Source organism: Lissotriton vulgaris, chromosome 3_2 (assembly GCF_964263255.1).
Source record: "Lissotriton vulgaris chromosome 3_2, aLisVul1.2, whole genome shotgun sequence".
In the NCBI taxonomy this organism is placed as follows: domain Eukaryota; kingdom Metazoa; phylum Chordata; class Amphibia; order Caudata; family Salamandridae; genus Lissotriton; species Lissotriton vulgaris.
The window spans coordinates 221,394,753-221,422,294 of NC_141690.1; the positions used below are offsets into that span (position 1 = coordinate 221,394,753).

Sequence of the window (27,542 nt, forward strand, 5' to 3'; positions counted from 1 at the left end):
CTTCCATCCATTCACTCCTTCACCCATCAATAGTTTCACTCTTCCATCCATTCATTCTGTTACCCTTCCTTTCCCCCTGCCTTTCTACCTTTTACTTTTTCTTCCTCATTCCTTTCACTAGTCAATCCATCCACTCTTCCTTCCTTCCTTTCTCCTCCTGTGCTTCACTCATCTTTTGCCTCTCAATTTAATTTTACTTTCCTTTCTCTTTTGGGCACTTTTTATATTTGACATTCTCTGTAAATTCCACTAATGTCATCATTTCCTTACTTCTCTTTCCCCATTTTCTTTCCTCTACAAGTTAGTCCATCCCCTACACCCATCTTTCATCGTTTTCCCTAACAGTGGTGCTTTCGAGCACTTTGTCTGCAGACCGAAGGGGCCCACTAACACACAAAAGCACAACCTATTATGACGCATGCATGTAGCCTATTCTCTATTATTGTATTTCTTCATATTTCCCACAACTCATTTACAAGTTCGCAATCTCTCCTCCTTCCTCTGAAAGTCATACTTATGCAACCGAACAATACCTGTTTTCTCTAACTCATCTATTAATCCCACCAACCATGTGGATGAGCACATTCACTCCCACTAATGGCTGCACCTTACCACCATTAATGTCGTCCACCATAAAGAAACTGGAATAACTGCATGGAATGGTTGGCTTTGAGGACACAAAACTAATCCCAATAACTAACAGTCACCAATAACACTGGACTAACACTAACCTTGGGTTCCAGAGCAGCGTGCTGCCCCAGTAAGGCACTTCGCCGCCTCGTCTAGGATAGAAAGAGCTATAAAAATTAAATTACACTAGAAATGCTTTAGCAGAATTACGTACAGTGCTTAGAAACTGCAGAAGTGTGGTATGAAGCACTATGTAAAAGAAGTGATTATAATAAATGCTGTTTTGCTAGATGTTCTCTGGCAGAGGGCGGGCTGATGAATACATGGAGGGCTGGCCCCAAAGCCCCCACAGACATGGCCCCCACAGCAAGGCAGCTGTCTCCCTGGCATTAGCACAGAGAGCACACAAGCTACTGCAGCCAGGAGAAGAGCCCAGGGATTAGGAGACAAGTCAGAAGATGGGACTGACGCGGGGAGCTTGAGGCAGTGGCTCAGGAAAGATCAGGATGAGGAAATTGAATAAAACTTGGACAAGCTCGAGCCCAAGGATAGATTGTGAAAGGAGGCCGGGATGGGGTTTTCCTACTATTATGTTCTTTTTCCACCCATTTCAAGCGATGGTTCCGATTTTACCGGGCAGATGGTAATGGGGAGCAAAGGCCCCAAGCATGGACTGGATCTTAAAAAGCCAGCTAAGCCTGGTCTGTGCAAACTGCGCTCCTCGGTACTGTCTGCTGTGGAAGAGGTGAAAATGCCACATCTGACATTAGGATGAGGGCTGATTCATGCTGCTGTCCCTGCTCCTGTTTTTAGTGTAAACACATGTTCCCAGTATCTCCCCACAGCTGCCTCTCTATGGGTACCAGATGTTGAACAGGTTTAGGGATACTACAGACCGCAGCATTAGTGACATGCGCTTTCAGTTTGTGTTCTCCAAGAGGCATGCTCCGTCCAATCTGAAGATGTCCAGGTATACTGGTCCAATCGACCCATCGCAAGGTCTATCCATCCCGTCTGACCAATTCCTATCTTATCCCTCCAGAGCTACCAGTTCAGTCTACTCATTCCTGAGCTTACACATCCAGTATGCGTATCTTCCCACCTACCTTACAGATGGCTCATCCTTGAGTGTACCAACCCAGTTTACCAATCTTCGGGTCTACCTATGGTTGCAACCAAAAAATTTAAAATGTAACTATAACTCTAGTTAGACAAGGTGAGACCTACTGGCTTCGCCAATGCTTGTTTTTAATTGCTCTTCTTCTGCAGGTCTCCTGAGAATGCCCTTTACCTCGGTTCTCTCCTCTGTTTGACTGGTTACCCTCCCTTCTAACCACTAATTCTTTTTCATTCCATTTCTTAGGTCTGGGTTTGAATGTGTAGCTATCAAACCGCCCTAGTGTTAACTATATCAACACAAACTGGGCTTTGGATCTACCCTTTTAAACCACTGGCATTCTTCGACCAGTCTCTTTCAGTCATTAGCAGGTAACTTTGTCAATCCCGTCCTGGTCACTCCCTATCTTACCAGTGCTATTGGTTGCTTGAATTTATCTTTCCATCTTGACTCCAGGAGGGTATAGTTAGCAACTAGAGCCCTTTCTGTCCATTCTTGCTGGCTCTATCTCGAGTGTCTCACTTTAATATTCTGACACTGCATGTGTTACCATACTAAACCAATCCCTATGGGCTTTGAAATATAGACACATCCATTGTGTGAAACGCTCATACTCATAAAACCTGGATGAGAGAAGACATCATCCTTCTCAACGCCCTCAAGACAACATTCGTAGTCCTATCCAATTTCAGCAAAAATATAATTGAACCATTCATTCTCAATGCATGCAATATAGATGACTTCTCTCCCATTCTTTCTCCCTTTGTGAAATGCTTAGGATTCACACTGGACCAGAATCTCACGCTCACCATACACATAAATAAAATTACTAAAACTGCCAATTTTCATGGACATAACCGAAAGTAAATTCGGCACCTGATATTACCTGAGGTCTTATGACCTCAAGACTTGTTATGTTATATTTATTTATAGTGTGCACGGCTACTCACCAGAGTGTCCCGGCGCATGCATTGGAAAAGGAAGCTGAGGCCTAGCAGTAACTAGAAGAGAAGGGTTTTTAGTTTCTTCTTGAAAATTATTCAATCCTGGAGGCCGCGCAATGTCAACGGCAGTGCATTCCAGCCAAACCAGCTATCCGGACAAAAGAGCTCCCGCCCAGCCTTTGGCGGTTAAACCTGGGGGTCTGCATCAATAACTGAGAGGAGGAACGCAGCTGTCTCCCTTGGTTGTAAAAAGCAAATCTCTCTGTAAGTAGATGGGGTCAAGACCATAGAGGGCCTTATGAGCAATGGTCAGCATTTTGAATTTTATCCTAGACTCCATTGGGAGCCAGTGCAGGGTGTGCGCGCACACTACACCTATTTGACAGACCCAGTAGGAGTCTGGCTGCCGAGTATTGGACTACTTGCAGTTTCTTTAGGAGGTAGCCAGGAATACCCACAAATAGTGCGTTAGCATAGTCCAGACAGGACAAAATCAACGCACGGACCACCATTTCTTTGGCAGATCTAGGGAGAAAAGGAAGAACCTTCCTCAGTGCCTTCAAGGTGCCAAAACAGGTCCCCACCAGCTTCTTAACCTGTGTTGAGTAGTTCAAATTTTAATTGAACCAGACGGACAGATTTTTTGTGGCGTTTCTCTCTGCACTAGGCAGGGGGAAGCCAGGGGGCCACAGTCCCTCTCTGAAGTTGGCAGGAAACAAACCGTATAAGAGGACCTCAGACTTCTCCTCACTGCACTTCAGCTGCACTTCAGCGAGCCAATGAAACACAGAGGATAAGCAATGTTGTGCAGCAAGGACTGAGTCATCGTCCCTGCCCCAAGTGAACAAAAGCAGAGTGTCATCAGCATAAGCCATCACCTTAGCTCCTAGTGATTCCGCTAGATGAACCAGGGGAGTGACATTGATGTTAAAGAGAAGGAGACTAAGGGAAGACCCCTGCGGGACACCAGTGTCCACCTGCTGAAGCACCGAAGCAAACGGAGGAAGCCAGACCAGCTGAGACCGGCCCTCCAGGAGGGATCTGATCCAGCGCAGCACAGACTAATAAACACCCATCTCCGAGAGGCGGTCAAGAAGTAGGGAGTAGGGCACCGTGTCGATTGCCGCCGAGAGGTCTAGCATAACTAGAGCTGCTCTCCCGCCGGCGTCCAGGCACTCCTGGATCGCCTCCGACACCTCCAGCAATGCCGACTCTGTGCTGTGAAAAGGCCGGAAACCAGATTGTGCCGGGTGCAGCAGACCCGAAACCTCCACATGATTGGTAAGTTGATTCGTAACCACCTTTTCGCAAACCTTAGCCAGGCTAGGCAGGAGCAAGATGGGACGATAGTTACCGGGAAGCAGCGGGTCAGGAGAAGGCTTCTTAAGAACAGGAAGAATTTGTGTCTGCTTCCAAGACGATGGAACCACGGCCTCCCGGAGAGACATGTTAATCATTACATTTACTTCGGGATTAATGACATCCGCAGCGGCAGCCAAGAGTCTAGCAGCGCAAGGGTCGTTTGGAGAACCTGACTTCAAGCCCTTAAGAATTTTGAGTGAGCAGGCCGGATCGATTGGCCACTGCAGACCCCCTAGAAGGGGCCGCAAGAGTATCTTGGATACTGCGTATTTTATCCAGGAAAAACTTAGAAAGTGTTGCACCAGGACCCCAAAGCTGGCGTGGCATAAGCCTGAGCAGTGGGGGACATGAAACTTTGCACGATCGCAAAGATTTCTTTTGAATTATTGTTGGCCAGGTCGATACGTGACGTATAGTATGGGCCTTTAGCGACCACAATGGCAGCATAATAACTTTTTTGTTAGGCTCTAAGAGCGAGATTAGCTTTAGAGCAGTAACCACTGGAGCGCCACACCCTCTCCAATACTTTGCAGTCGTTACTTCGTGATGTCATTTTGTCTTGGGTGCCAGCTACTTTGTCTGTCTAACTCAAAACTGTCTTTTATTTGGCTGATCCATTCATCAAGGGAATATGATCACATCTCTGCCATACCGATAGACTTCCATTGCAATTAGAACACAATTCAAAATCTGCTGCCTAGTTCACTAAGCATCCGTAATACCAGCCCACCACAATTCAACAAATTACTAAACATTTTTTAGACAAACAAGAAAACTAGGGAGTCGAAGTTCTCGAATATTGGAAGTTCCAAGATGCAGAAAACCAATACCTCAAAAACTATTTTTCCCTGGCAGAACCACCAAGGCATGGAACTCTTTACTCTCAAAACTCAGAAAAAAAAGCATACCTGTTCAAACAATTCTTGTCCTTGATTTAATTCACAGAACAATAACAAGTGCATTTCTACCCGAAAAGGCACTGTTTACTATGGTTATATTTACAACTTGTTTGACTCGTTTGATCATTTGCCACAGGAGCTGATGTAGCCTTTCTCTTTGATGTACGAGGCCCTAACGCCTATTGGTCAAGGTGTGCTATATTAGAGGGAAAATAAACTTCTAATTTCAGAAAACTTTGCCTTCTGTACTGTGTTTGCCAAATCTCTGAAAAGACCATGCCCATACTTACGGATGACTTCCACTTTGTAAGTAGCGTTGATTTCTCCCACTTTGTTGGAGACACGGCAGGTGTATTTTCCGCTGTCCTCAGGCTTCAGGTTCTTAAGGTTCAAGGTCCACTTTTTCTTCTTATTTTCACCAATTTCTTGTGGTGTGAGGGGTTTGCTGTCTTTTAACCAGGTGATGTCTGGTCGTGGATTCCCACTTGCAACACATTTTAGGCGGACCGAGCTTCCCACTGGTCGAGCGATGACCCTCCGTCGCATCTTAGTTGGCTGCGTAAACCTAGGCCGGGCTAGAAAGAACAATAAAAATGCATAATGGTCAAAACTGACAACAATATAGACTGTTAAGAGGATTATTAGCATGCCTTACTAGTTGTACAATATAGGTCTATAATGTCATTCAGCATTTCCCAAAAATTAATGGCTTAGATTTGCAACAAAATACCAAATGCCAGTTATCTTCCCTAGTAGGTCATATTGCATGAACCTATCATCTGAGTGCAGACGCTTCTTAACATCAGTAACTGTAATGCAGCAGACATGAAGCGTGGCGTACAAGCATCTTTCAAAGACTGGTGTTGCACTTCAGGAACACCTCGCTCATATTACTTCTTATTAAGTATGTTTACATCCCGGAAACTAACCAGGGTGTCAGTATTACATGGGATACATTTCAGAGGGTGAAGTGGACTCACACATGGTAGCAGACTAGGACTGTGAAACAGGAAGTGATGTAATTCACACAGGCTGACCTCAACGCCTTATGATGCCAGGAACAATATATAGCGAAAACGAGTTGAACATCAAGTTTGGCTGGATTACATATGAATATCCAGCTATCACTCGTGCACTGATATGCCTCCGACTTGTGCAGATCATGGCCTATTCCATGTCCGAGTGCTCCATTAACTTCAAGGCAACCCACTACTATCAGTGCCTCCCAAAAGCCCTTGCTCTTCCTCCTTCCACACTCATCCTCAACAGCAAGTGATGAACTGCTTTATCACAATGTGCCAATAGTAGTGTGCCATCTTATGCTAAACAATGCCATAAGAGAAACTTCCTACTTTCCATTAGCAGCCACAAGCACAAGCGTTGACTCCCAGTTCCCCAACATTCTCCACTTGTCCTGAGTGACAAGCCGAGGTCTAATTCAATGACAATATGCAGCCAATCCATCTGCCTATTTCATCATCTTGAATACCACTTCCGTCGATCAAGGCAAGATTTCTCTTTAAGAGCATGTGTCTCGACCATCGCACTATCCATCCAAAAAGCCATTACTTCTCTAAGCATCTTTATGTTCCTTCCATAGTCGTGAAATCAGCTTTGCGACATCTCAAATTTGTAAAGCCAGGATGGTCAGCCACACGTTTTGTCTGTTTCAGCAACGAAACACTGGAAACGTCTCCCTCCGAGTCTTTTTGATAATCATTTTTTAATCCATAAATATTTTAAGATTTGACTTTACATCTCTAGTTGCTCCATATAAAGAGTCTGGTGGCTCTTCTCAGCTTTCCTCCTCAGCACTAGGACATCATTCAGGGTACCCGAGTGCTCTAGGAATACCTTCATCATCACCATCAGCACTACACTATCTAGAGCAACCCATCTCCCTATGCTGGCTAACACGATAAGGCTTACCTTAAACCCTGATTGCACCACTTCCACTTACACGCGCGTTGCCAAGTTTACTATACAAGTAAGTAATAGAAATATCCCTCCCTTGACGCAGTTTCAACCCTCAATATGCATAGCATTCGGCCTTCTAGAAGCTCCAAAATGACAACTTATCCAACCACACTACTTAACACCAACCCCATCTAACCTGGCATCTCTTTATAGTAGTGTTCGACTGGCCTTTTCCCATTCTTTCTTTTTTGCTGGTATAGTTTGGATTGATGTTATGGCTTTCGTTTACTTCTTTTAATAATTGCCTACAGTATTTTTGTAAGACTGCTAACAGACAAATAAATGTAAAGGCACAAAAAATTTTCATTTTATTTGTTCATGCATTTAAGTGAGTAAAAGGATATTCATAACTCACAAGATCTTGTGATTTTTTGAACTTTCTACATTTCCTCATACACAAAATTCCCACACAAGAGCACAGGACGACCTGTTGCATAGGACATAATTGCCACATTGTCTTTACTAACTTCAGTCTCTATTACGATTTGGATAATAAAATTGCAATAGATCCCTCCAGTTCACTACATTGTTTCAGGGGGGCTCCCCAAGTTCTGAAAAGATACTATGAGTACAGAGTTCTCTCCTTTTTGCTGCTAAAAGCCAAGTGACATCTTATATTCAGAGAAACTTTGCCAACATTTTGATTCAGGACATTTCCTACCACAAGGCACCCAGAGCCCACGTCTCGAGGCCTTGGCTGATGACAACAGCACTGTAGCAAATCCCCTTGGACATAAAATGAAGGTTTGTTTTAATTTAAAATCCATAAACCAATATCTGTAGATTACCGACTGCCCCTCTCCTGCTGTTTACAAGTGCAGTCATTCTCATGAAACCAGGCTCCTTGTAAGAGGGACCCGAACCTGTGTAGGCCCGTGGCCATTGGGCTAGAACCCAATGTCCCTTCCGCTGAACTCACTGTGCTCCAGCATCACAGAAGGAACATCCCATTACCTCCCTACGCTCTTCCATACGCTGGCACTTGGGACCCTGCTTGCTTCATATCATATCAAGTGCTTGGTGGCCACAGCGCAATGCGCGTCCCGCCTCTCGTGTGTAACCTAATGAAACCGGGGGGTCGAGGAACGGCTGTAAGAAGAGCAGCAGCTGAGGTGGCAAGTGCGAGAAGCGACCCATTCCACAGGGGCTTGATATGCCGATGAACGGGCGAGCCCTGGATCGGGTCCAAGGCAGCGTCCCTGTCTTCAAAGCGCGCCGCTCATTCCCTTGGGAGCGTGGAACTGCATTACCCATTAGCACCTCCAGCACCAGCCACAGGGCCAAACTCCAGCACCCTGAATTCATCAATCACAAAAAACTAAAAAAAGACCCCACTCCCTGCATGACCCCAACAGAAGCTGTTCCAGCTGGGCCTTTTCAGAGTGTGCTACATGGCCCAGCTCCTGGTAATGTCACCATCTGAATTCGACCAGCAAGTCTAAGAGAGCTTTGCCCCTATCCGCTCTGGTAAACAGATAAAATAATCTTTTTCTCACATTTGTGACTTTTGCGCTATTGAAAGCATAGGTGAATATGAAGAGACAATGTTTTGAGCACTGCAGTTCTGCAGCTTGAAAGGTCAATGATAGGAGTCATGTTTGCAGGCCAGATATGTGTCCACACTGGCATGCATATTTTGGTGGTCGGTATCCTAACAAAGGCATCCTCTCACACGGCCTGTCCTTCCTGTGCCCCCTTTTTCCCTCCCAGAGCCCAAAACTCACAGAATCACCTTAGCTCCAACATGTTTTGCAAGTAGAAAGCCATAAAAATTGTTCTCAATGCTTAAGGCCTTTTCCTAATATCTTAAGCTACCAGTTTCCGGTAAAAAATTGCAAAAAGGCTATCATCTTCGACAGTCAATTGCATAGCAGCTATATACATTTAGTCCAAGTCCTTGCCTGCCCACTGTATGAAAAGTGGGATTTGCACCAGTAAAACCACTTATTTCACATATTTAGATGACTCGGAGTGCTGCTCAGAGATGAATCACAAAGAGGCAGATCAAAAATTGTTGCTTACCGTTATCTGGAAAGCCAGAACGTAACCTTCGTGACATTAGCAAGGAATACAACGCTAACCATACTTTCCATTAAAAGAAAGAAATGCAAACATTATTTTCCAGCCCCAGCAGCAAACTTTGATATATTTTGAGAATGAGACAAGATGTTTCTCAAAGTGATAATCAAGTGTGGAACAACATGTCAGACCTAAGCATCTCACTGTGAAACCTAGGTCTGAAAGAACTACTCAGATGGGGAACCCATGTATGAAAAACTTCTCACTTGTGTGCAAGGACTGCTCACTGTGGACTCAACCCTCTTACTGGCAGACCTAAAGAGGACAGAACTTCTGACTGAGATCCTGGTGCAGACGGTATTCCACCGAAGACAGAAAATCTGACTTTGATTCTTGCAAGGCGGGCACACCGCCAGTATGGCAGTCGTGCCGAGCCCCCACACCCGGGGAGGCTGGGCGCGCCACGCACAAGAGTAACGTGGCACCCTGACCTCTCCTGAGCCCCACACGCGATTGGCTGACCATGCGTGAACCGGAAGCACTTACAAGTGCTTCCAGTTCCGCGTCCGGCCAACGTCGACCAAGCCGGTCAAAACTGGCTTGCCTGACCGTGCATTTAAAAGGCTGGGGAGCAGAGCGGACAATCTCTTTTTCGCCGCTCCCCAGCTTGCAGGTCACATGATGAGTCAGGGCCTCAGTCGGAGGCCCCAACAATTCTTTTTCCCCACCCACTATCCCCTAAAGCAAATGTATTGTGTGATCAATATGTTTTCTATTTACAAGAAGAGTAATTTAAGAGAGTGTACTTGATTAATGCTTTGTCGCAATGTTGATATTAAAAAATTTGTTCTTTTTCTTAGCTAAATTGTTTCAATTTTCAGAATAATGAATTGTGTCATATTTTGTATGTGTTTTCTTTGGTCAAGCTGTAAGGTCATGATTGATGAGCATAGTTTTCAGTCCTTAGCGGGCATAACCATTGTCAAATGGGAACACCCGAGGGGGAGACAGAGGGTCTCTCATGGAACTCCAGGGGCGGTTACAGCCGGTAGGCTGGAAGAGTGCGGGGGTAAGGGAAGTTTCGCTTCCAGTAGGCTGGTTGGCAACCCCCGCACGTGCATGCGCTCAAGAGCACAAGGATGCATTAACTGCAGCGCCCCTTTAGGGAGTTTAACACTGAGGGCGCAGGGGGGACCGGGGGAGGTATCCATCCAGTAAGCTGGACCCCCTGTGCAAGGTCACTCCCGTAAGGAGTTTGGACCTAGCTTGATCGTAATCTGGGGCCGCCAGTCATTGACCTTGCCGTAGGCTCTAACAGGGATACGCAGAAAGAGGATATTTTCATCACTACTAGAAGCATGTTAAGGTAGGCCAATTGACATCTTGTACCTATAAATGTATTGGACTTTCTGTGTATTGTACATAATGTAAATAATAAGGATTTCAATGTTTGATTATTTTGTGTAATAAAATACGGCATGGGTTATTACTACGACCCCTAATCCAAACAGTTGTGGTGTTTGCACTGTTTGCTTTGGAGGAAAGCACGGTTGCAAGCCTCCATGGGAGCTGGTAGGGTCCCCATTCCAAAGGGTCTTTGGTTTATTAGGGGGAGGGGATTTTAGGCAGTACCAGACCATATGGTGCAGATGGTATTCCACCGAGGAGAGAACCTCTGACTGTGGGATCCTGGTGCAGATGGCATTCCACCGTGGGGCAAAGGTGTGCATGGCTGTGCTAAAAATAAATATCTCAAGGCTTCACTTTTATGGGCTCAAGTCGTTTAGACACCTAAACCTGACCCACAGGCACTCTGGAAGTTAATTGCAGGTTCTGCTGACTATTTACCAAGTCTTTACTATCTTTACATCAACACTTATGGACCACCGAATTCCACTGGTTGATAATACCATTCCTACTGATGTCGGTTTTTATACAGGACTGGATCCCTCCTTGTTCTTCTATGTATCCCTACCACAGTGTTTTCAGGCTACCACAAGGAGATCAACAGTGTTTTACAAGACCCCGAAATAAAGTAAATAAACTGAAATTCAACAAAATTTACCTATAAAAGATTGCAAGCACATCCAAGACTATGGCTGATCAATGTAAAAACAGGACGAGTGGGAGTGCTGATATTGGAACAGGTGCATGCACCAGACTTTCAGCAGAGATCCCCTGTGTAAGAAGGAGCTGAGCAGAAGCAGTGAAGGAGCGCTTAACAGAATAGGAGCCTTGTAAATGTATTTATGAGGGTGCTGGGAGTTCCCACTGCATTATTCATGCAACAATAAGACATAGTTTCCATATGTGGCCCTTTTGAATTCAGTTGTGCCTGGTGTTTTTTTGGTATTAGCTTGTGTCTTGAGGTCTTACAATCCAGGCACAGGTGGCCACATCCATGGAAAGATATGAAGACCGGTGTCTCCAGTGTGATACACTCATGGAATAGAAGCCCACTGAGACTATCGAGATGGAAGAAAAGAGCCAACATCAGGAACTGATAATCTGAGAATGAATGATCTAGCTGCCACTTCAGACCCTTACTCTACAGTCGAGGATAGGAAAACGTGACACTTTATAAGATAGTGTACCAAGGCCTCCTTGTCCAAATATTACAAGATTGATTGGATAACTACACTGACATTCAAAGTGCCCTTAACTGACTACACCACACTTAGGACAATCTCTCCAATCACAAGATTGGCGGACTTACTACACAAACATGCAAAGCCACCATCACAGACTAAACCACCTCTTGGATAATCCTTCCCCAGGTCCCGACAGTTCCATCATGCCAGTTCGACCAAATGGCTTTTTTATTTCAGGTCTACTGTCCATCCTGTCAGCTCCCCATATCAAATAAACTGGGAGACGTTTAATTTAGGTTTTAAATTCTAAATAATATATTGATTTCAGATCCCAAAAATTGGCAAAGCTCAACTAGTCTAGTCAAATATGGAAGTATTAAGAGACACTGCATGGCAGAAATAGTAAAGCACCAAGGATACAACCAGTGACATAATATTCCTCATCTTTCCATAAACCTTTGTGCTGTTTGGCGGTAATTAATTATTATTTAATATTTGAAGAGTCTTGGCCAGTGACTACGGCTGAAACTTAGAATGCCACCTCTTTCTGTCCAGTGCAGCTGGTTTGATATAATTTAGTAACTAGGCGCACCACAGCAGTAAAATCGCAAACATGAAACACCACGGGCATGCTTACCCCACTGCTTGCCAGACAAGTCCTCGAATTCCGCAATAGAGCCTTCTGGGGGTTGGCTGTCCTTTCCGGCACTAGAATCATCTGCAAAGAAAGGGAAACAGAAATATTAGAAACGTTCATGCCAGCTTTGCCCACAGTACAAGCTACAACTTATGCATGTTAGGAGCTGGATACATAACAGTTCTATGTGCAAATATGATTCTAGGAGTTCAAGTGTACATACAAATAGTCAGGTGGAAATGTGCAGGCCTACTGTATTAAAAAAGCATGGGGATAACTGCAAAAAGTTCTGTGCCGAAACCCAAAAGACACAGACCTAGGAGCAACATTAAAAGTTATGTGCACATATTGCACTAAACAGACAAAAAAACACAGGTTCCCTTTTCGTGTGGTCTGGAGGAAGAGACTTGCGTCTCTAGGGGGTTACAGAAGGGGCTTGGGGTGAGCCAAAACACGGATTAAAGGTGTTCAAGGATCGACAAATTCACAATCAATTTCAATCTCCATTAATAAACATCATTTTGCTTCTCTGAACATAACATAAGGTAATGAGGATGTAAACACTATTTGTATAAAAAGGAATTCTTTATTTATTATTGTATATATTGTTTTCTGTTCATACCATTTTATAGGGCAAGTACATAAATCTATACATTTAAAAATATTAAAAAACAATTACTGTAACATTTTACTCCACAAACATGAAAAATCAAATTTACAGTTTAAAAAGGTTCTTTCGATGCAACAAATTTATCACACAAACAAAAATTGACTTGCCCTATAAAATGGTATGAACAGAAAACAATATATACAATAATAAATAAAGAATTCCTTTTTATACAAATAGTGTTTACATCCTTATGTTATGTTCAGAGAAGCAAAATGATGTTTATTAATGGAGATTGAAATTGATTGTGAATTTGTCGATCCTTGAACAACTTTAATACGTGTTTTGGCTCACCCCAAGCCCCTTCTGTAACCCCCTAGAGACGCAAGTCTCTTCCTCCAGACCACACGAAAAGGGAACCTGTGTTTTTTTGTCTGTTTAGCACCCCTTCCCTTTTCAACAAAGGGTTTCTCCTTCCCAGATTTTGAAGTCACATATTGCACTAACCAGGTGATTTTTTTCCCCGGCGCACAAATGTATTGTGCTGGGAAAGAACACAGGATTGAGCTCGAAGCATTGCATCTCAGAATTCATAATGGGGAGGTAATACCACACCTGGGAACCTGCACCCTCGGCTATCCCTTTTTTCAGGGCACTGCTGCAGGACTCAAGTGTCTGCCAGCTCGGAATGAGGGTGTCCACGTCAATGGTCAAAGCACACCCCAAGACCTACTGCTAACAACCTATTCTTTCTAGGTCTTCTAAGACATTGGGAAGTCCATCAAACATAATTATGATTGGCCTCTTAAAGACACACACACATACACACACACTTGTCACAGCTGCAGACAGTCCGGATGCCAGCACACACGGGTCGAGTGTTCATATCACAATATCTCAGACCAAATGGGTCCGTGACCTTGGTGGTACTACCCACAACACAGCTAATATTTACCATTCTACAGTGGCCTCGGTGGCACTTTTAACGTGTTCAGCATGATTTTTGCACATAGAGCCTTTGTGCTTCTAAAACCTAATAAACTGCAATATCTTTACTTAATCTTTGCTGGGGCAATAAAAGGTGAGGCAACCTTAGCAGAAAGAACAGCTTTTCTTCAAACCCTGAGCTGTCTGGTATAAAAGCCAGATTACCCATCTCTCTTTAAAAGAAACATGAATAATGCCATGTTGGTCTTCAGAACTTTTCAAAACCGTATCAAAGGCCCGGAGAACAAAATCCTGACATATCTGCTGTCAGGCGAGCTTTGAAAGCACTGTGCAAACAACGAATTTTCTGGGAGAAGCAAAAAGAGTTGAAAAAAGGACTGTTGTCCATTTTTAATGCCTCGGTTATCTGTGAAATGGACAGGCAGGCTTGACTTGGGGAGGAGGCATGCAGGCCCGTCAATGGCGCCCTAATCCTTCTAGTGTGGGGTACAAAGGGCGGCGTGCCCATCCTTGCTCGCGCCTCATGTTGCAGTATGTCAGGCCATGTACATGCCCCACCCTCCCTGTGCACACACGCATACACACAGCAACTGACTGGCATTCTCCACATCCCTTGGCACGCCGCCAGGCCTTTGATGTGAGCCGCATAGACCGGCTGCCTTTGATCCTTTTCAAGATGCAACTTTGCTTGTTATCCAGCCAAATCCCAAACCTGTGCAGTGAATGACAAGGCGCAGGCCGCCTCCCACAAAATGTGGGTGGGGTGGTGGGGTGTCAAGGGCCGCTGCAGACAAACATTTCTCGCCTTGGCCAAGGGCACATGCCTGCAGCGCCAGAGGCCTGGCAGCTGCTTGGGCACTAAAGCCAACAAGGGCAATAGACCCCAAATCCACTGATTTCGAAGAAACAGAAAGTCCCTAACTGGAGGGCAGTGGACCCCTCAGGCTCCTGGGCTGCGGTTCCACTGCACCCTCTGCACTAGATTGCTACGCTCCGGCCCCGCAATCCTTAGTCTTGTCCTTTCAAGTAGCGGGTTTCTGGGGAACGAATAGGACTCCATAGCATACATAGAACACGGGTCCCTGGCAGCCCTGTATAGGGGGCATTGTTGCATCAACAGGAGGTGCAAGATTTCTAAAAGTGGAAAAGGAGAGAAGGGGGGACATCAAAATGTCACTTTGACAAGGGTATGAAAAACATTATAATGATCGTGGACCGTGAATACTACAAACAACTCTATTTGTAGTTCTTTTGCGTTCCTCCACTTTCAGGACCAACTGCCCAAACCATCGACAATACATGTGTGTTTTTATATAGCACGTGCTTTCACCAGAAGTGTCAGAGTGCTTTACAGTAGAGCGAAGTTAATGACATAAGGAATTCAGAGTAACTTGTAGTAGGTGACAATACTTATATCTACTGCAGTTACTCCTGGTGAGAATTGCATATTAACAAGTTATATATTCACTTAAGATAAAACATTAAGAAAAGGAGGAACGATTCAGGTCGCACAAGTACATATTTACAAAATTGAGACGGAGGGTCGTAGTAGCTCTTGCAAGTGTCATGTAAAAATTAGTGTCACGACTTGGGAAGAGGGGGCGTGAGCCTGGTGGTGGGCTTGGAGAGGATACTTATTGATAGAAGTGTCTTTGGAAGAAAAGAGTTTTAAGGTCTGTTTTGAAAACCTGGAAAGGATGGTGGTGCGAAGGTTTGGAGGTAGCGAGTTTCAAATTACAGCAGCATTGCCCGAGAAGGATTGTGCCATTAGATTTTCCCTTTTAAAAGTTTGTTTGAGCAGAAGATTTTCAGCTTTCCGTAAAGGTCTATTGTGTTCAAACAGAATTCTCCAGTCGTGGATTTAGGGTTTAATGCAACTTATCACATGTAAAGTGAGCCCAGACACTACAGTTGTCTTGCAGTGGAGTTGCAAGCATGCTTGAACGACTGGTGATAGGCAGTGCATGTCTGCCATATGTGGCATAGAGGGAAAGCCGGATGGACAGAATTCATTTGAAAATGCTAGTCCCACGTTTGACAAGTTACAGTTGATGGCACCTAATCATCCACAATGTCAACTGCACAGGCATGGATGGGGGGCGGGGAATGAGATTTGCTGGTCAGGAAGCACTGCTAGTTGTTGGCTGCTGTGTCTTGGGGAGGCCAAAATAGTTATCCAAAATGGCCTAAAGTGCATTTTGTTACAACCAAATGGGATTTTGACTACGCACTCTGTGTTGTTTTAAACGGTGAATTTTTTAAGAAACAGATTTCTGGAGTGTAGTTGGTGCAGGGTGTGAGTACCCTTCTGAGCCTCAGGGTCAAATAAAGAATGTCAATACGTGTTTCCTGTGTCACAGGATTCACAATCACATCCGCACTCTCTAGTATTTTCATATATCGGTGAAAAAATTGTTCAATAAATTTCTTTACTCGGTTGTTTTTTCATTCATTTCATTTAATTCTCATGAAATTTTCAGTGTTCATTTCTCATTATCCTTTTTGTTTCAATCATATGATTATAGTCATCATTGGAAGTAAATGTTTGAGCAATTGACCATCTATGCAATTTGCTTGTCTTAAACAAAATCGGTACACTATTAGTAAAGGAATGTATTTTGGTTTTCAGACATAAAGTCCCCTGAGGAAGAGCTGTGTAGCTCGAAATGCATCGGGCAATGTATAAAATGATGACTATAATCATATGATTGAAACAAAAAGGATAATGAGAAATGAACACTGAAAATTTCATGAGAATTAAATGAAATGAATGAAAAAACAACCGAGTGAAGAAATTTATTGAACAATTTTTTCACCGATATATGAAAATACTAGAGAGTGCGGATGTGATTGTGAATCCTGTGACACAGGAAACACGTATTGACATTCTAAAGTGCATTTTAACATATGCAGGTTCTTATAGGCTACAGATCAGTGATTATAAAACATGTTCTAAATGTTTATAAAGTAGTAAAAAGGAATCTAAGGCAGGCATTAAAGAATGTCAAGGTGTACGTCTACCATGGAAATTAGCTATTGCCTTGATTCTGAACAAACATTCCGGAATGCTCAGTCAGTGTTAGAATTGTCACGTTGGCTCATCTGCGGCGGATCCAGATGCCAAGTCCATGGCAGTGGGAGTTTGGACTGCTTCACTGGGCGGATATCAGAGTCAGCGTATGAGATTGCCTCAGTAGTGTTGTGGATGTCCTACTGCAACCCTGATCCAAATGCTTCATGCTTGCTGGTACCAACTCTAGCATAGGAGCATCATTTTGGGAGTGTTCAGGTCCCTAAGACAACGCTGCCCCCACAAATATCAAAGAAGAGATCTTGGAGTGGGAGTCTGTAAACTCTTCTATACATACATAGTGGTGATCTCAGGAAACACAGTATAAAAACAGAGCGCTGTATGGGAAAGGTGCTTCTCAACTGCTTTATTACCTGGGAAGTTTACTGGACCATTCTATTCTATTTCCTTTTATTCCACATATGCTCTTAACCTCTCTTGTACTGAAATGGCCTCTGTACTTTAGACTTTTTTCCACACTCACTCTTGTTTCAGATTATGCCTTATCTCATGTTTTCTAACCTGCCTTTTATTTGCTGACCTTCTTTCCTGTGATTCCAACGTGATGCATGATGGCTTCTGTATGCCGAACTTGTGAAAAGAACAACCTGCATCATCTGATTTCGACAGTCATCGCCATGCATTCTGTATCGTTCTTGCTTTCTAATTGCAGGCTTCCATCATCCCTGTGTGAGACACTGTAGTGACCAACCCCTTAGTTAGACAATGTTCCGTTTTAGCTCTTTGTGAAACATCCCAATGTGCTAATAATGCAAGACAATGTTTGTTTGGATCTCCGGTGAGACCCGGTCCAATTCACATGCTGTGCAAGACCTATTACGGAAAGATCCTTACCCGAGACAACGCTCTCATACCCCTATGAAAGATATTGTACTGGCCTATCGCTACATGTGACCGTTTGCTGCCCACTCCTTATTTTGTCATATCCCTGTGAGAGAGGGTGCAAGACATTCTTCTGTCCTATTCCTGTGTGAGACATTGCTCTGTTTTGTCTATTGTTGTCCTATCTTTCCCTATGTGATACTATGTCCTTCCGTACAAATCATTCTCAGGAACTCTTGTGACATGGCAGGAAACATGCCTGGAAGGGTCAAAAACTATAACACAATGGACACATTCTAAGCCATATAAATATATATCAACATAAATCAGGATTTGATGCTCGGTGTATTATTTGGAAAGCTCCTTTGTTCAATTATTATCACTAACGTATACCTACAAGGGATTCATTCAACTACACATTCATATTAATTTCTGCATTCAATGTTAATAAGCTCTGTCTAGTAGCTCATGGTTCAATTTCTTCAAATATAATTTCAGTTATTTCCAAATGAGCAAATCTTCAAAAGAATTTTTAAACACAGGTATATGTATTCAACAAGTAAATTTATATTAGCAAAACAATTTGCAAAGGTTCCAAAAACAAATATAAAAAGTATTCAATACAAAGGCACAATGTAACTATAACTTTACAATAATTTTGATTTTACAGAAACTTCTTTGTGAACACCTTTTCACAACAATCATAGGGAAATGTGACTGACTAAACAGACAGCATGTCCTTCAATCCAATAGTACAAAAAATAGGTGTGAAGGTTGACGTTTCGGTCTAATGTGTGCATCCGCTAGACCATCCTCAGGACTTTATGTGCAATGATGAATGACCCTTCAGTAGTGATGTGGATAAAGTTAATTCTGTGGTCCACAATCAGATCGAGTGGTGGCTCAATAGCCTTCCACTTGTAACAGCATTAAATGCTGGCAGTTGTGAAGCTACAACCTTAAATGTAGTAATTTGTCAGCCCTCTAGTCCAAAATATGCATCAGTCTGTATTCCAACGAGGCTCATTTAAACCGACGTTGCCTAAACAGTTGGCGTCTCTGTTCAATGGCAACTATTTTGGTTATTAATTGATTCTTCACATAATAAAAGTGCCCCTTTCATATGCTTCATAACATTAGTAGCTTTCTTAAGGTCAAGTGGACGTTAGCCTAATTTTTTTTCAGTACGTTCAGTGTGTCTTTTTGCAGCAGTAATTTAATTTTTTTAAATTAGTAAAGATCAAACACGCTGAAACCAGCGTATCAGCAGAAAGTCATGATAACCATCCTGCATATGTTCCTTGGCCTCCTTTTGAAATGGAGTCCCCAGAAAGGTATCTGGAGGAAGTGATTCTTGTATATCAATCAACATAAGAGTGTCAAACAAATGAAAACAAAAATCAAGAAGGAAAGCGGGAAGCCAGATATGCAGGTAGTCAGTGTGGTAGTTTATACCGACTGTAGGTTCCCAATTAGTAAAGGAATAGAGTGCATGTGCTTAGTGTGAAAAAAGGACCCTAAGGCCCCAACTGAAAGTTGGTAGCCAGTTGTCTTCATTGGGCCCCTGATAGTTTGAAAGAAACATGAAGTAGTGATTGAAAAAAGTGCTTTAAAGGGAGTGTAGGCTACTCATCAAGCAATTCGTTTTATTGAGAAGGTAGCTCTGACTCTGTTAAAATCAGTGAAAGAAAGGATGGACTGGTGATTGGTTGGGTTAGTTTGAACCAATAAGTCCTCACAGTGGTGACAGATAAACAAAGATGGTCAACATGTTTCTGCTTAAGAGCCTAAGGTCAGCTCAGCATTCATCAGGACCAGAACATACATTCTTACTCCCTAGTGGACACTCACTAAGGTATCCTAACCTAAGGAGTAGAAAAAGGAAGAAAGGACTAATACAACCTGATTTAGTAAAAGTTCATATGGAGAAATATATCCAGAGGTCTCGCCTCATTAAGGGAGACGAAAAATCTGAAATATAAAAAGACAAACAAATCTCTTTTGTATGTAGTTGTTATGCATATCCCAATATTAATTTAATCTATCAGAACAACCGTGCACGTGTATTCCATATTGTTGAAATCTTTTAAAGAATTATTCTTTTTATGGTTAAAGTCGAAAGAAAGTGATTCTTGGCCATCTACTCAACCACCCCCATCTGTTTATTCTGGCAGTTTACACTTCATGTCTTCAGGGTCAGACGTGGTCCTAAAAGCTTAATTGGTTATGGCATGGAACCCTTGGATCTTTTGCTGTTGGCCGTTCCAGAATGCGTCAACGGTCCCTCACAAACATGAATGCACAAGAAGAAGTTGGTTCGATTTCATCTGTTCATGGCAAGATGCTTGCCCGTCAGAGACTTCCTGATTTCTGCAAAAGTTGGATACTAGGGGAGCTCAGGAGATAGATGCAGCACAGTCCCTACTTCCCTGTAAGACAATCATAGGTTTGATGAAGCCTAACGGCCAAGATGCTCAGTAGAAGTTGGCCTCTGCTCAGAGTCCGTGGCCATCTTCTACTATGCATCAAGGAGAATCTTCGATTCCGTCACCCATAGCACAGAAGAGCTGAGCTGACCCCAGTCAGTTTGGACCCCGTCTGTATTCTTCATGCTGACATGACTACAACAGCCATTCCACAGGCACAACACACAATCCACTTACAGCACCGGCGCGGGCAAGTTCAGACTGATATTTTACATATGTATTAAAAACAGACCTGCCTGGGCACTAGCGCTAATAACCGGTTTTAGATAATATTGGTACGCTATAACACCATCTAAGGCGCTGTGTAGCTTTTTTGATTCTTTATGCACTTTCATCAATCGGCTGTTTATTGTTGGCTGTGTGTGGTCGATAGGAAGCCTAATTTAGTACTGGTTCTGATGGTTAGGGTGAAAATAAAAGGTAAGGGTACTTATAGTGTGCTGTGTCGAAGGCACTACTTTAACCACATGGCTGCTGCGGGGATTTTTGCGCTGTGCTGGAAATTGCTCTTTTGCTGCAGATATGACGAGCTCATCTCGTCATCAGCACACGACACCCGTGGGTGATGACGAGCTGAGCTCGTCATCAGCAGCGAAAGGGTTAAATGGAAATGTAGATGGGCAGTTACTCACTATTCAAAGTACCTGTTTGCTGTCAAGTAGTGCCTGGACTCTCCCATTAAATGTATGGTAGCAGTGCTGAGAAGTGCAGGTACTCTCCCTTTCAACTCATAGAAGTGCGGGTCCTCAGAACCGGCCCATTTAAGGCACTGTTGAAGGACATTGCATTCATACACGTGCGTCAGGGGCTGTCGGGACGCAGGTGTGCTGTTGAAAGAAGGCGGGAAGCTCAGAGGGCTCGTGGGCTCCGTGTCTAGAAGCGTGGCACGTGCTGTGTTTATCCGCATGGGTTGGCTCCAGGAAGGAGCGGCGGGCAGGCGGCAGGTGATGCTCGCCTCGCGCACCGTCGTACGCACCACGCCCGTGCTCGAGGCAGGCGCGGGCCCGGATGTTCCTCTGTTATCTGCGGCGCGAGACGCTTTCACTCCTCACAATGCGAGGCCTGTGGCAGCTTTCCCTCGCAAGAACCAGGCCCGGAGGCTTTGAAGGCCGCGAGCTTGAAAGAGCCCGTCCCACAGACAGCCCAGCTTTGCATAAATAAACACGGCGACCTTTGAACTGAAGCCCGGGCCGAGGGCGAACTTCAAAGTCAGGGGGTGGGAGAAGGGGGCGCAGAATGAGATCCGCATTGATCCATCACTGATGCAGTCCTCGGAAGGGATAAAGGGGTGCGATGAAGGAGCGGGAGAAGGAGACAATGATGCAATCCACGGAGGTCTGAATGCATATAGAATAAGGCTCCTTCTCCCGCAGACCCCGCCCCTCGGACCCCAGCGGTGAGAATAGAGCGCGTTTAAAAAAACAGGGCAAGACATCCACTGCCGTTACTGCGCCCACGAGAGCGGTCTTTGGAAACCCTCGAAGGGCAGGCGCTAGTCCTGCGAGGCCAGTTCAGGGCTGCATCCAGAAGAGGGCAAGCCAGAGAATGCAGGGGAAGTGCTGACCCAGGGCCCGGCTCGGCTCCAAGAGCCTCTACACAAGCAGAGCCGGAAAAACATCGCTCTCGCATTCTCCCGCCATCTCCCTCGTCGTTCTCTTTCTCCTTTTTCCACATCTACCAATCTCTCTTACAATTTCTAACTCCGTTTTCCTTTTTCTCCCCTTTGTTTCTTTCGGGCTACACGTTCTGTGCCTTGGCTCCGTCGCATTCATCTCCCTCTTATAACCTCCATTACCAGCCCCCTTGCAAGAAGTCCTTTATTTCTGCCCCCTCCCTCGCCCTCCCCCGCATGCCATCACTTTATTCTACAAGCCCCTAAGCGCATTAGAGAAGGGGGCTTTTGATTTTTCATAGTAGAAATGCAAATAACCAGCCTCGACAAGTCCCTCAATACTGACCCCTTGCGCTTTGAGAAAGCTGTTATAGTGTGCTGAGGGATGCATAGTCAGAAGAGGCTAGGAAGGCTCGGCTCGCTTTTAGCTCGAGGCTCCCAGCTGAGCCAGAGCCAGACATCTATGGCTTGAGGCAGGCTCTAATCGTATGTGGTTAGACCACATCCAATTGTATATTTCGTGACTCTTTAAAATGAGTGGCATCGAGGTGGGAGAAAGTAATATATGTTCTTTACAGTGCTATCAAACACCAAAAAATGTAACACACACCATATGTTAGAAGTGTACAGGGTGCGAGAGCAAACCTGGAAGGCTGCTGGATACCACAAATCAAATACAAAACAGCAACAAAGTGAAACAAAAGGAAAGCAGGTATATGTGAGTTTCTGAGTTTGAACATTTTACGCCTGGCTTAACAGTTCAGCTTGACATAAAGACTGATTGTTACGGATTCTTTAAACTATACCTAGAGAGAGTGGGCTTGGGCTCTTCACAGGGGAGTATGCCTCCCTCTTTTCATGCGGTTGTCTTTCTGATGCATCTTACAACTTCCTTAGGAGCACTCACACTGAACTGCATGAGTTCATCTGAAAAGTACACATTCTTTATCTGATACATTCCTACGGTTTTGGTTTTCACTGCAGCAGGCTTTTCTTCGAGGGGCGGCTCCTCCATAATGGCGGGGGAGTGCCACCCCACTGCCCAGAGCGAGCAAATAATAACTAAATTGATAACACAATGTTAGCATTTTATTTATCTCTGCCGGAGCCGCGTTGGAGTCCAAGTAATGAGTATAGGGTGAGGTGCGGCCAGGCATGCCAGGGAGGAGGATTAGTGTTAACTTATAAGTGCGCATGTCAGTTTACTGTCCTAGGCCGGCCAAACAATTATGCATACTTATGTTTCTCCAACCCAACTGTGTTGCACAGACAGGTTAGAGAAAAGCCACAAGCTCCCAGGCACTGTCAGATCAGCAAACCTGGCCACTCAGACTAATCCTGGCACTGCTCTCATGCTAGCTATAGCATGAGTGATACAAAAGGGGATGATGGACGGAGCGTTTGAGCAAATCAAACACTCAACCCCAGTCAACTGATCTGGGTTTAATCCATCACCATTCTTTAGCTCACTCAGCCACCCCAGTTCAGACATGGCCATATGCAAATCAGTCTGACCCTGTGCCTCATGGGAACAGTCCAGCCTGAACTGCCAAGCCATGTCTTCCCTGGACCGGAAACAAGCATCCTGGGACCGGTTTCGGATTCATAATCCTCATCAGACAGGCTATCTTGAATCCATGCTCAGACGTGAGTCCCTTGCTCACTTTGCCACTGGATTCAAGCAAGCCTGGCTGAAGACGGCTGTAATGCCAGAAACCGGTCCTAGGAAGTTTGTTTCCGGTCCAGGGAAGGCATGGCTTGGCAGTTCGGGCTGAACTGTTCCCATGAGGTACAGGGTCAGACTGATTTGCATATGGCCATGTCTCAACTGGGGTGGCAGAGTGGGCTAAAGAACAGTGATGGATTAAACCCAGATCTGTTGACTGGGTGTAAGTGTTTGATTGGTTCAGATGCTCCGTCCATCACCACCCCCTTTTGATTTGCTTTGTTTGCCATAAGTTGGCAGGGTATGCTCAGACGTGAGTCCCTTGCTCACTTTGCCACTGGATTCAAGCAAGCCTGGCTGAAGATGGCTGTAATGCCAGAAACCGGTCCTAGGTAGTACGTTTGCGGTCCAGGGAAGGCATGGCTTGGCAGTTCGGGCTGAACTGTTCCCATGAGGCACAGGGTCAGACTGATTTGCATATGGCCATGTCTCAACTGGGGTGGCAGAGTGGGCTAAAGAACGGTGATGGATTAAACCCAGATCTGTTGACTGGGTGTGAGTGTTTGATTGGTTCAGATGCGCCGTCCATCACCACCCACTTTTGTACAGCTATAGCATGAGAGCATTCGGAAACCGATTGAGGTCAACGTAATAACTCCGACTTTACCACGGCCATTGTGCCCCCGTAACTTGTAGATACAACAAGCTCGGTAACTTAGGGACCGGCACCGGCGTTTCCGATTGGTGCCGCCCTTCTCAAATTCTAATACCACCCGATTAGGACCGGGTCGGAATTATCACCGGTTCACCGACAACGCTCCTGATCATTGATATCAGCCCTGAAGAATCACAGCCATATGTTGTGACGAAACACGTGTCGGCTTGATTTATGTGCGCAGTGATTCCCAGGTCGGGAACACTGTGGTGAATAAAAACCCTTGAAAACTATACACTTTGTCCGGTCTATCCCTACGATCATTACGTTTAGACAAACCAGTCTATTTATACTGTTGTGTGCTCTGGACTTTTGCCTGGGTGTGAGTGTTTGATTGGTTCAGATGCTCCGTCCATCACCACCCACTTTTGTACAGCTATAGCATGAGAGCAGCATCTGGATTGGTTGTGTGATGGAAAAACGCTTGTCTCAACAATGCATGCCTTAACCATGCGATCTAAACCCGGACTATGTCTTTACCACGTAAGCCTTTCTCACGCAATTTTGTGGTAAAGTAATGTTTGGTAAATGGGCATTTAAGGTAAAGATCATACTCCTGTCCCTCTGCCCTGAACCCTAAAAACACCCTAAACCTAAAAATCCCTACGTCCTCCCGGCCCCAGCCCAACTGCCACCTCAACCTGAAGATTGCCCCTATCCTGTCCTCTACCCTGAGCCCCACAACTCAGCCCACTTAAAACTACTCCGACCCTGCCGAGGTCCTGTCCCACCTCCAATACTTTGCGGTCCCTACATTGGTTACCAATCAAAAGTCGAATCCACTTTAAGGCCCTTAGCCTTGCCTTTAAAATTTTAAAAGGATCGGCACCTGAGATCCTCAATAATCTCTTATCCGCCTATGTCCCGACTCGCTCTCTCAGATCTCTTGGGCAATCCCTTGCGGTTATCCCGCGGTTCAGGCTTAGCCGGATTGGCGGTCTTTCTTTTCGTGTGAGAGCTGCGGCTCTCTGGAACTCCCTCCCTTTGGAAATCCGCCTGTTAGAGGATCTATTAGCATTCCGTAGGGCCGTGAAAACTCACTTGTTCTAATTTCTCTTATACTGACTTCTGCACTTTTCTGTTTCCTTTTGCGTTGTGTTATGGTCACCTTTTCCTTGCGCCAGGACGCTCCTTAGCTGGAGCATCTGTGCGCAAAATAAATGATAATAACATAACATAACCCTAGCCCCCTCCCTGAGCCCTAAAATAAGCCCCCACCCCTAAAACCTAACTCCACACCCCCTGCCCAACTGCTCCCTCAGCCTTAAAACTGCCCCTTTCCTGTCTCCTGCCCTGAGCCCTAAAACTCCCAACCCTCCCACCCTGAAAACTACCCGACCCCCACATCTCCAAAACTACCCCAACAAAAATAATCTACCCCCACCTCCGTCCACAGCCCTGAGCCTTAAACATCCCGACCCCCGTTGTCAATGTAAACTACCCTGAGCCCCTACTAACCCTTAAAATTACCCCACATCCCATACAAACTACCCCTACCCCCTCAAAACCCGACTTACCTCTCCGCCTCATCCCGATTCTTCCTCTTCCTGCTCTTCCACCCGGCAGCAGCAGCAACTAGGCTGCGCATATGCCTGGTCAAGGCATATTCGTGGTTTGGACGTGCGTGGTGCGGCCTGCGTGGTTCAGCACAGCCTAGTTCAAGCTGCGTGGTTAAGACTGTGTTCCGTCTGGATTGGGGAGGGAGCCTGTGCTTTGAGGCCCATCCACTTCCGGTCCGGACAAGAGGAGCTACGAGGCGCCCTCCAGCGGGAGCAGAGGGCAGGTTAGTATTTTTATTTTATTCCCCAACCCCTCCCCAGCCGCCCTACCACTTTAGATAAGCGGCAGCCTCCGCTGCTTTTCTTAACCCTTTCGATGCTGATGACGAGCTCAGCTCGTCATGATGCACAGTTGAGCTGTGCTGATGACGAGCTGAGCTCGTCATAAATAAAGTAAAACAGCAATTTCCAGCACACAGCGGGAAAACGCCTAGCAGCCAAGGTGTTAATGTATTAGTCACGAGACATATATGAGTCATACGTACACAGAGATACACGTAATTGCGAACAATCCAGCTGTTTTAAAAAAAAAAGAATTGGCAGCGGTGTGCTGTAACGCATGGAAACAGGTACACACGAACACATTTTGAAAGCATTAGCACATTAAAGTCAGACCAATTGGCGTTGCCAGGGCTTGTTTTGTGTTAGTGAAGGGCGAACGGCAGCATGCCAGCACTGAAAGGTGACTGGAGGCACAGAATATATGCATAGCATACATTCACATATTCCCCTAAGCAGCAATGACCCGCGAACATAAAGCGTTACAGAGGGAAACAAATGGCTCCGGATTCCCTCAGAAATTACATTAAGGTTCACAAATGCCAACCTGGACAAAGAACAAATAAACTAAGCCCGCCAGTATTAACAGCAAATAGCCGTGAAATGCTAAACGCTATTTTTCGCGAAAGAGGCAGAAAGTTTGTTGGCAGATGGTGAGGGCGTTTAAAGCAACATTGTATCCCCGGGCAGGCCCCAAAACAACCCAGCAAGACTGCCATTCAGCCGTCGCCCCCACATGCACAGCCCTCGCTTGCTGCCCGACTTCCGCAGAGCTCCGTGACTCGGAGACTGGGAATTAAAATGATTAAAATGCTGATCGGTTCTGCGCGGCCAGGCCTATTCTTTTGCACAAAAGCCTCGTTTGAAAATGTTTCTCCAGCGGTCAAAAGTCTATAGCGACCGCGGCTGCCTTTGTGCCGCGCTCGTCAATGGGTCTCTGTCTGGGCGGCACAGCCGGCCTCTCTCTGGACCAGGTAAAAAGCCTTCCCAGAGGAACAAAACCGGAAGAGTCACATTCCCTGGGAAACCCAGCTCAAATTAAAGGGGTTCGTTAGTCACATTTCGTTACACTCAGCAGACATGGGCAAGCCCCTATGGTTGACTTTTGTTTAGAATTCCAGAACACTAAAGCAACCCAGCATTGGCCTGTCGTTGTCGGTCAGCATTAAGCTTTGCCAATATTTGTTTTGTCATGATTTTTGTAAAATGTATAGTTTGGGAGCTGCTGGAACCTTGCCAATATGTTAAAAAATATGACTGAAAGCAAAAAACCTTTCTGGACTCAAGAAGAACACATTGCAGTCCTTTCCATGTAAAGGAACTGCCCTGAGTGTGGAAGTGCTTCTTGTGAAAGTGCCGAATGCGGTCAATCACAGTAAAGTTAGTCAATGGCTGAAGTGGACTGACCCACTGCCCCAAGCAGTAGGGAGGGAAGAAAAACATGAATGACAGCAGCAAGCCAATGGTTGAACATGGCTGAAAGTTCCTATAACTGAATTATACTTATAATTTTAGTAAAATCTAAATGTCTCGGCTAATGCCAAACATAAAAAAAGAAGCAGTACGAGTTGGGACGTTTAA

The 27,542-nt window shown here is 45.0% G+C and overlaps 1 protein-coding gene across 1 annotated transcript in view; it reads right to left on the reverse strand.

The window, feature by feature from the left end:
- FGFRL1 (fibroblast growth factor receptor like 1) overlaps window positions 1–27,542 on the reverse strand; it is a 314,060-nt gene that overhangs the window by 13,848 nt on the left and 272,670 nt on the right. Inside the window, exons 4-5 of the mRNA XM_086964243.1 lie at window positions 12,177–12,257; window positions 5,243–5,527 (exon numbers count right to left, since the gene is read on the reverse strand). Of these exons, the coding sequence (XP_086820369.1) occupies window positions 5,243–5,527; window positions 12,177–12,257 (366 nt within the window). The remainder of the gene's footprint in view (window positions 1–5,242; window positions 5,528–12,176; window positions 12,258–27,542) is intronic.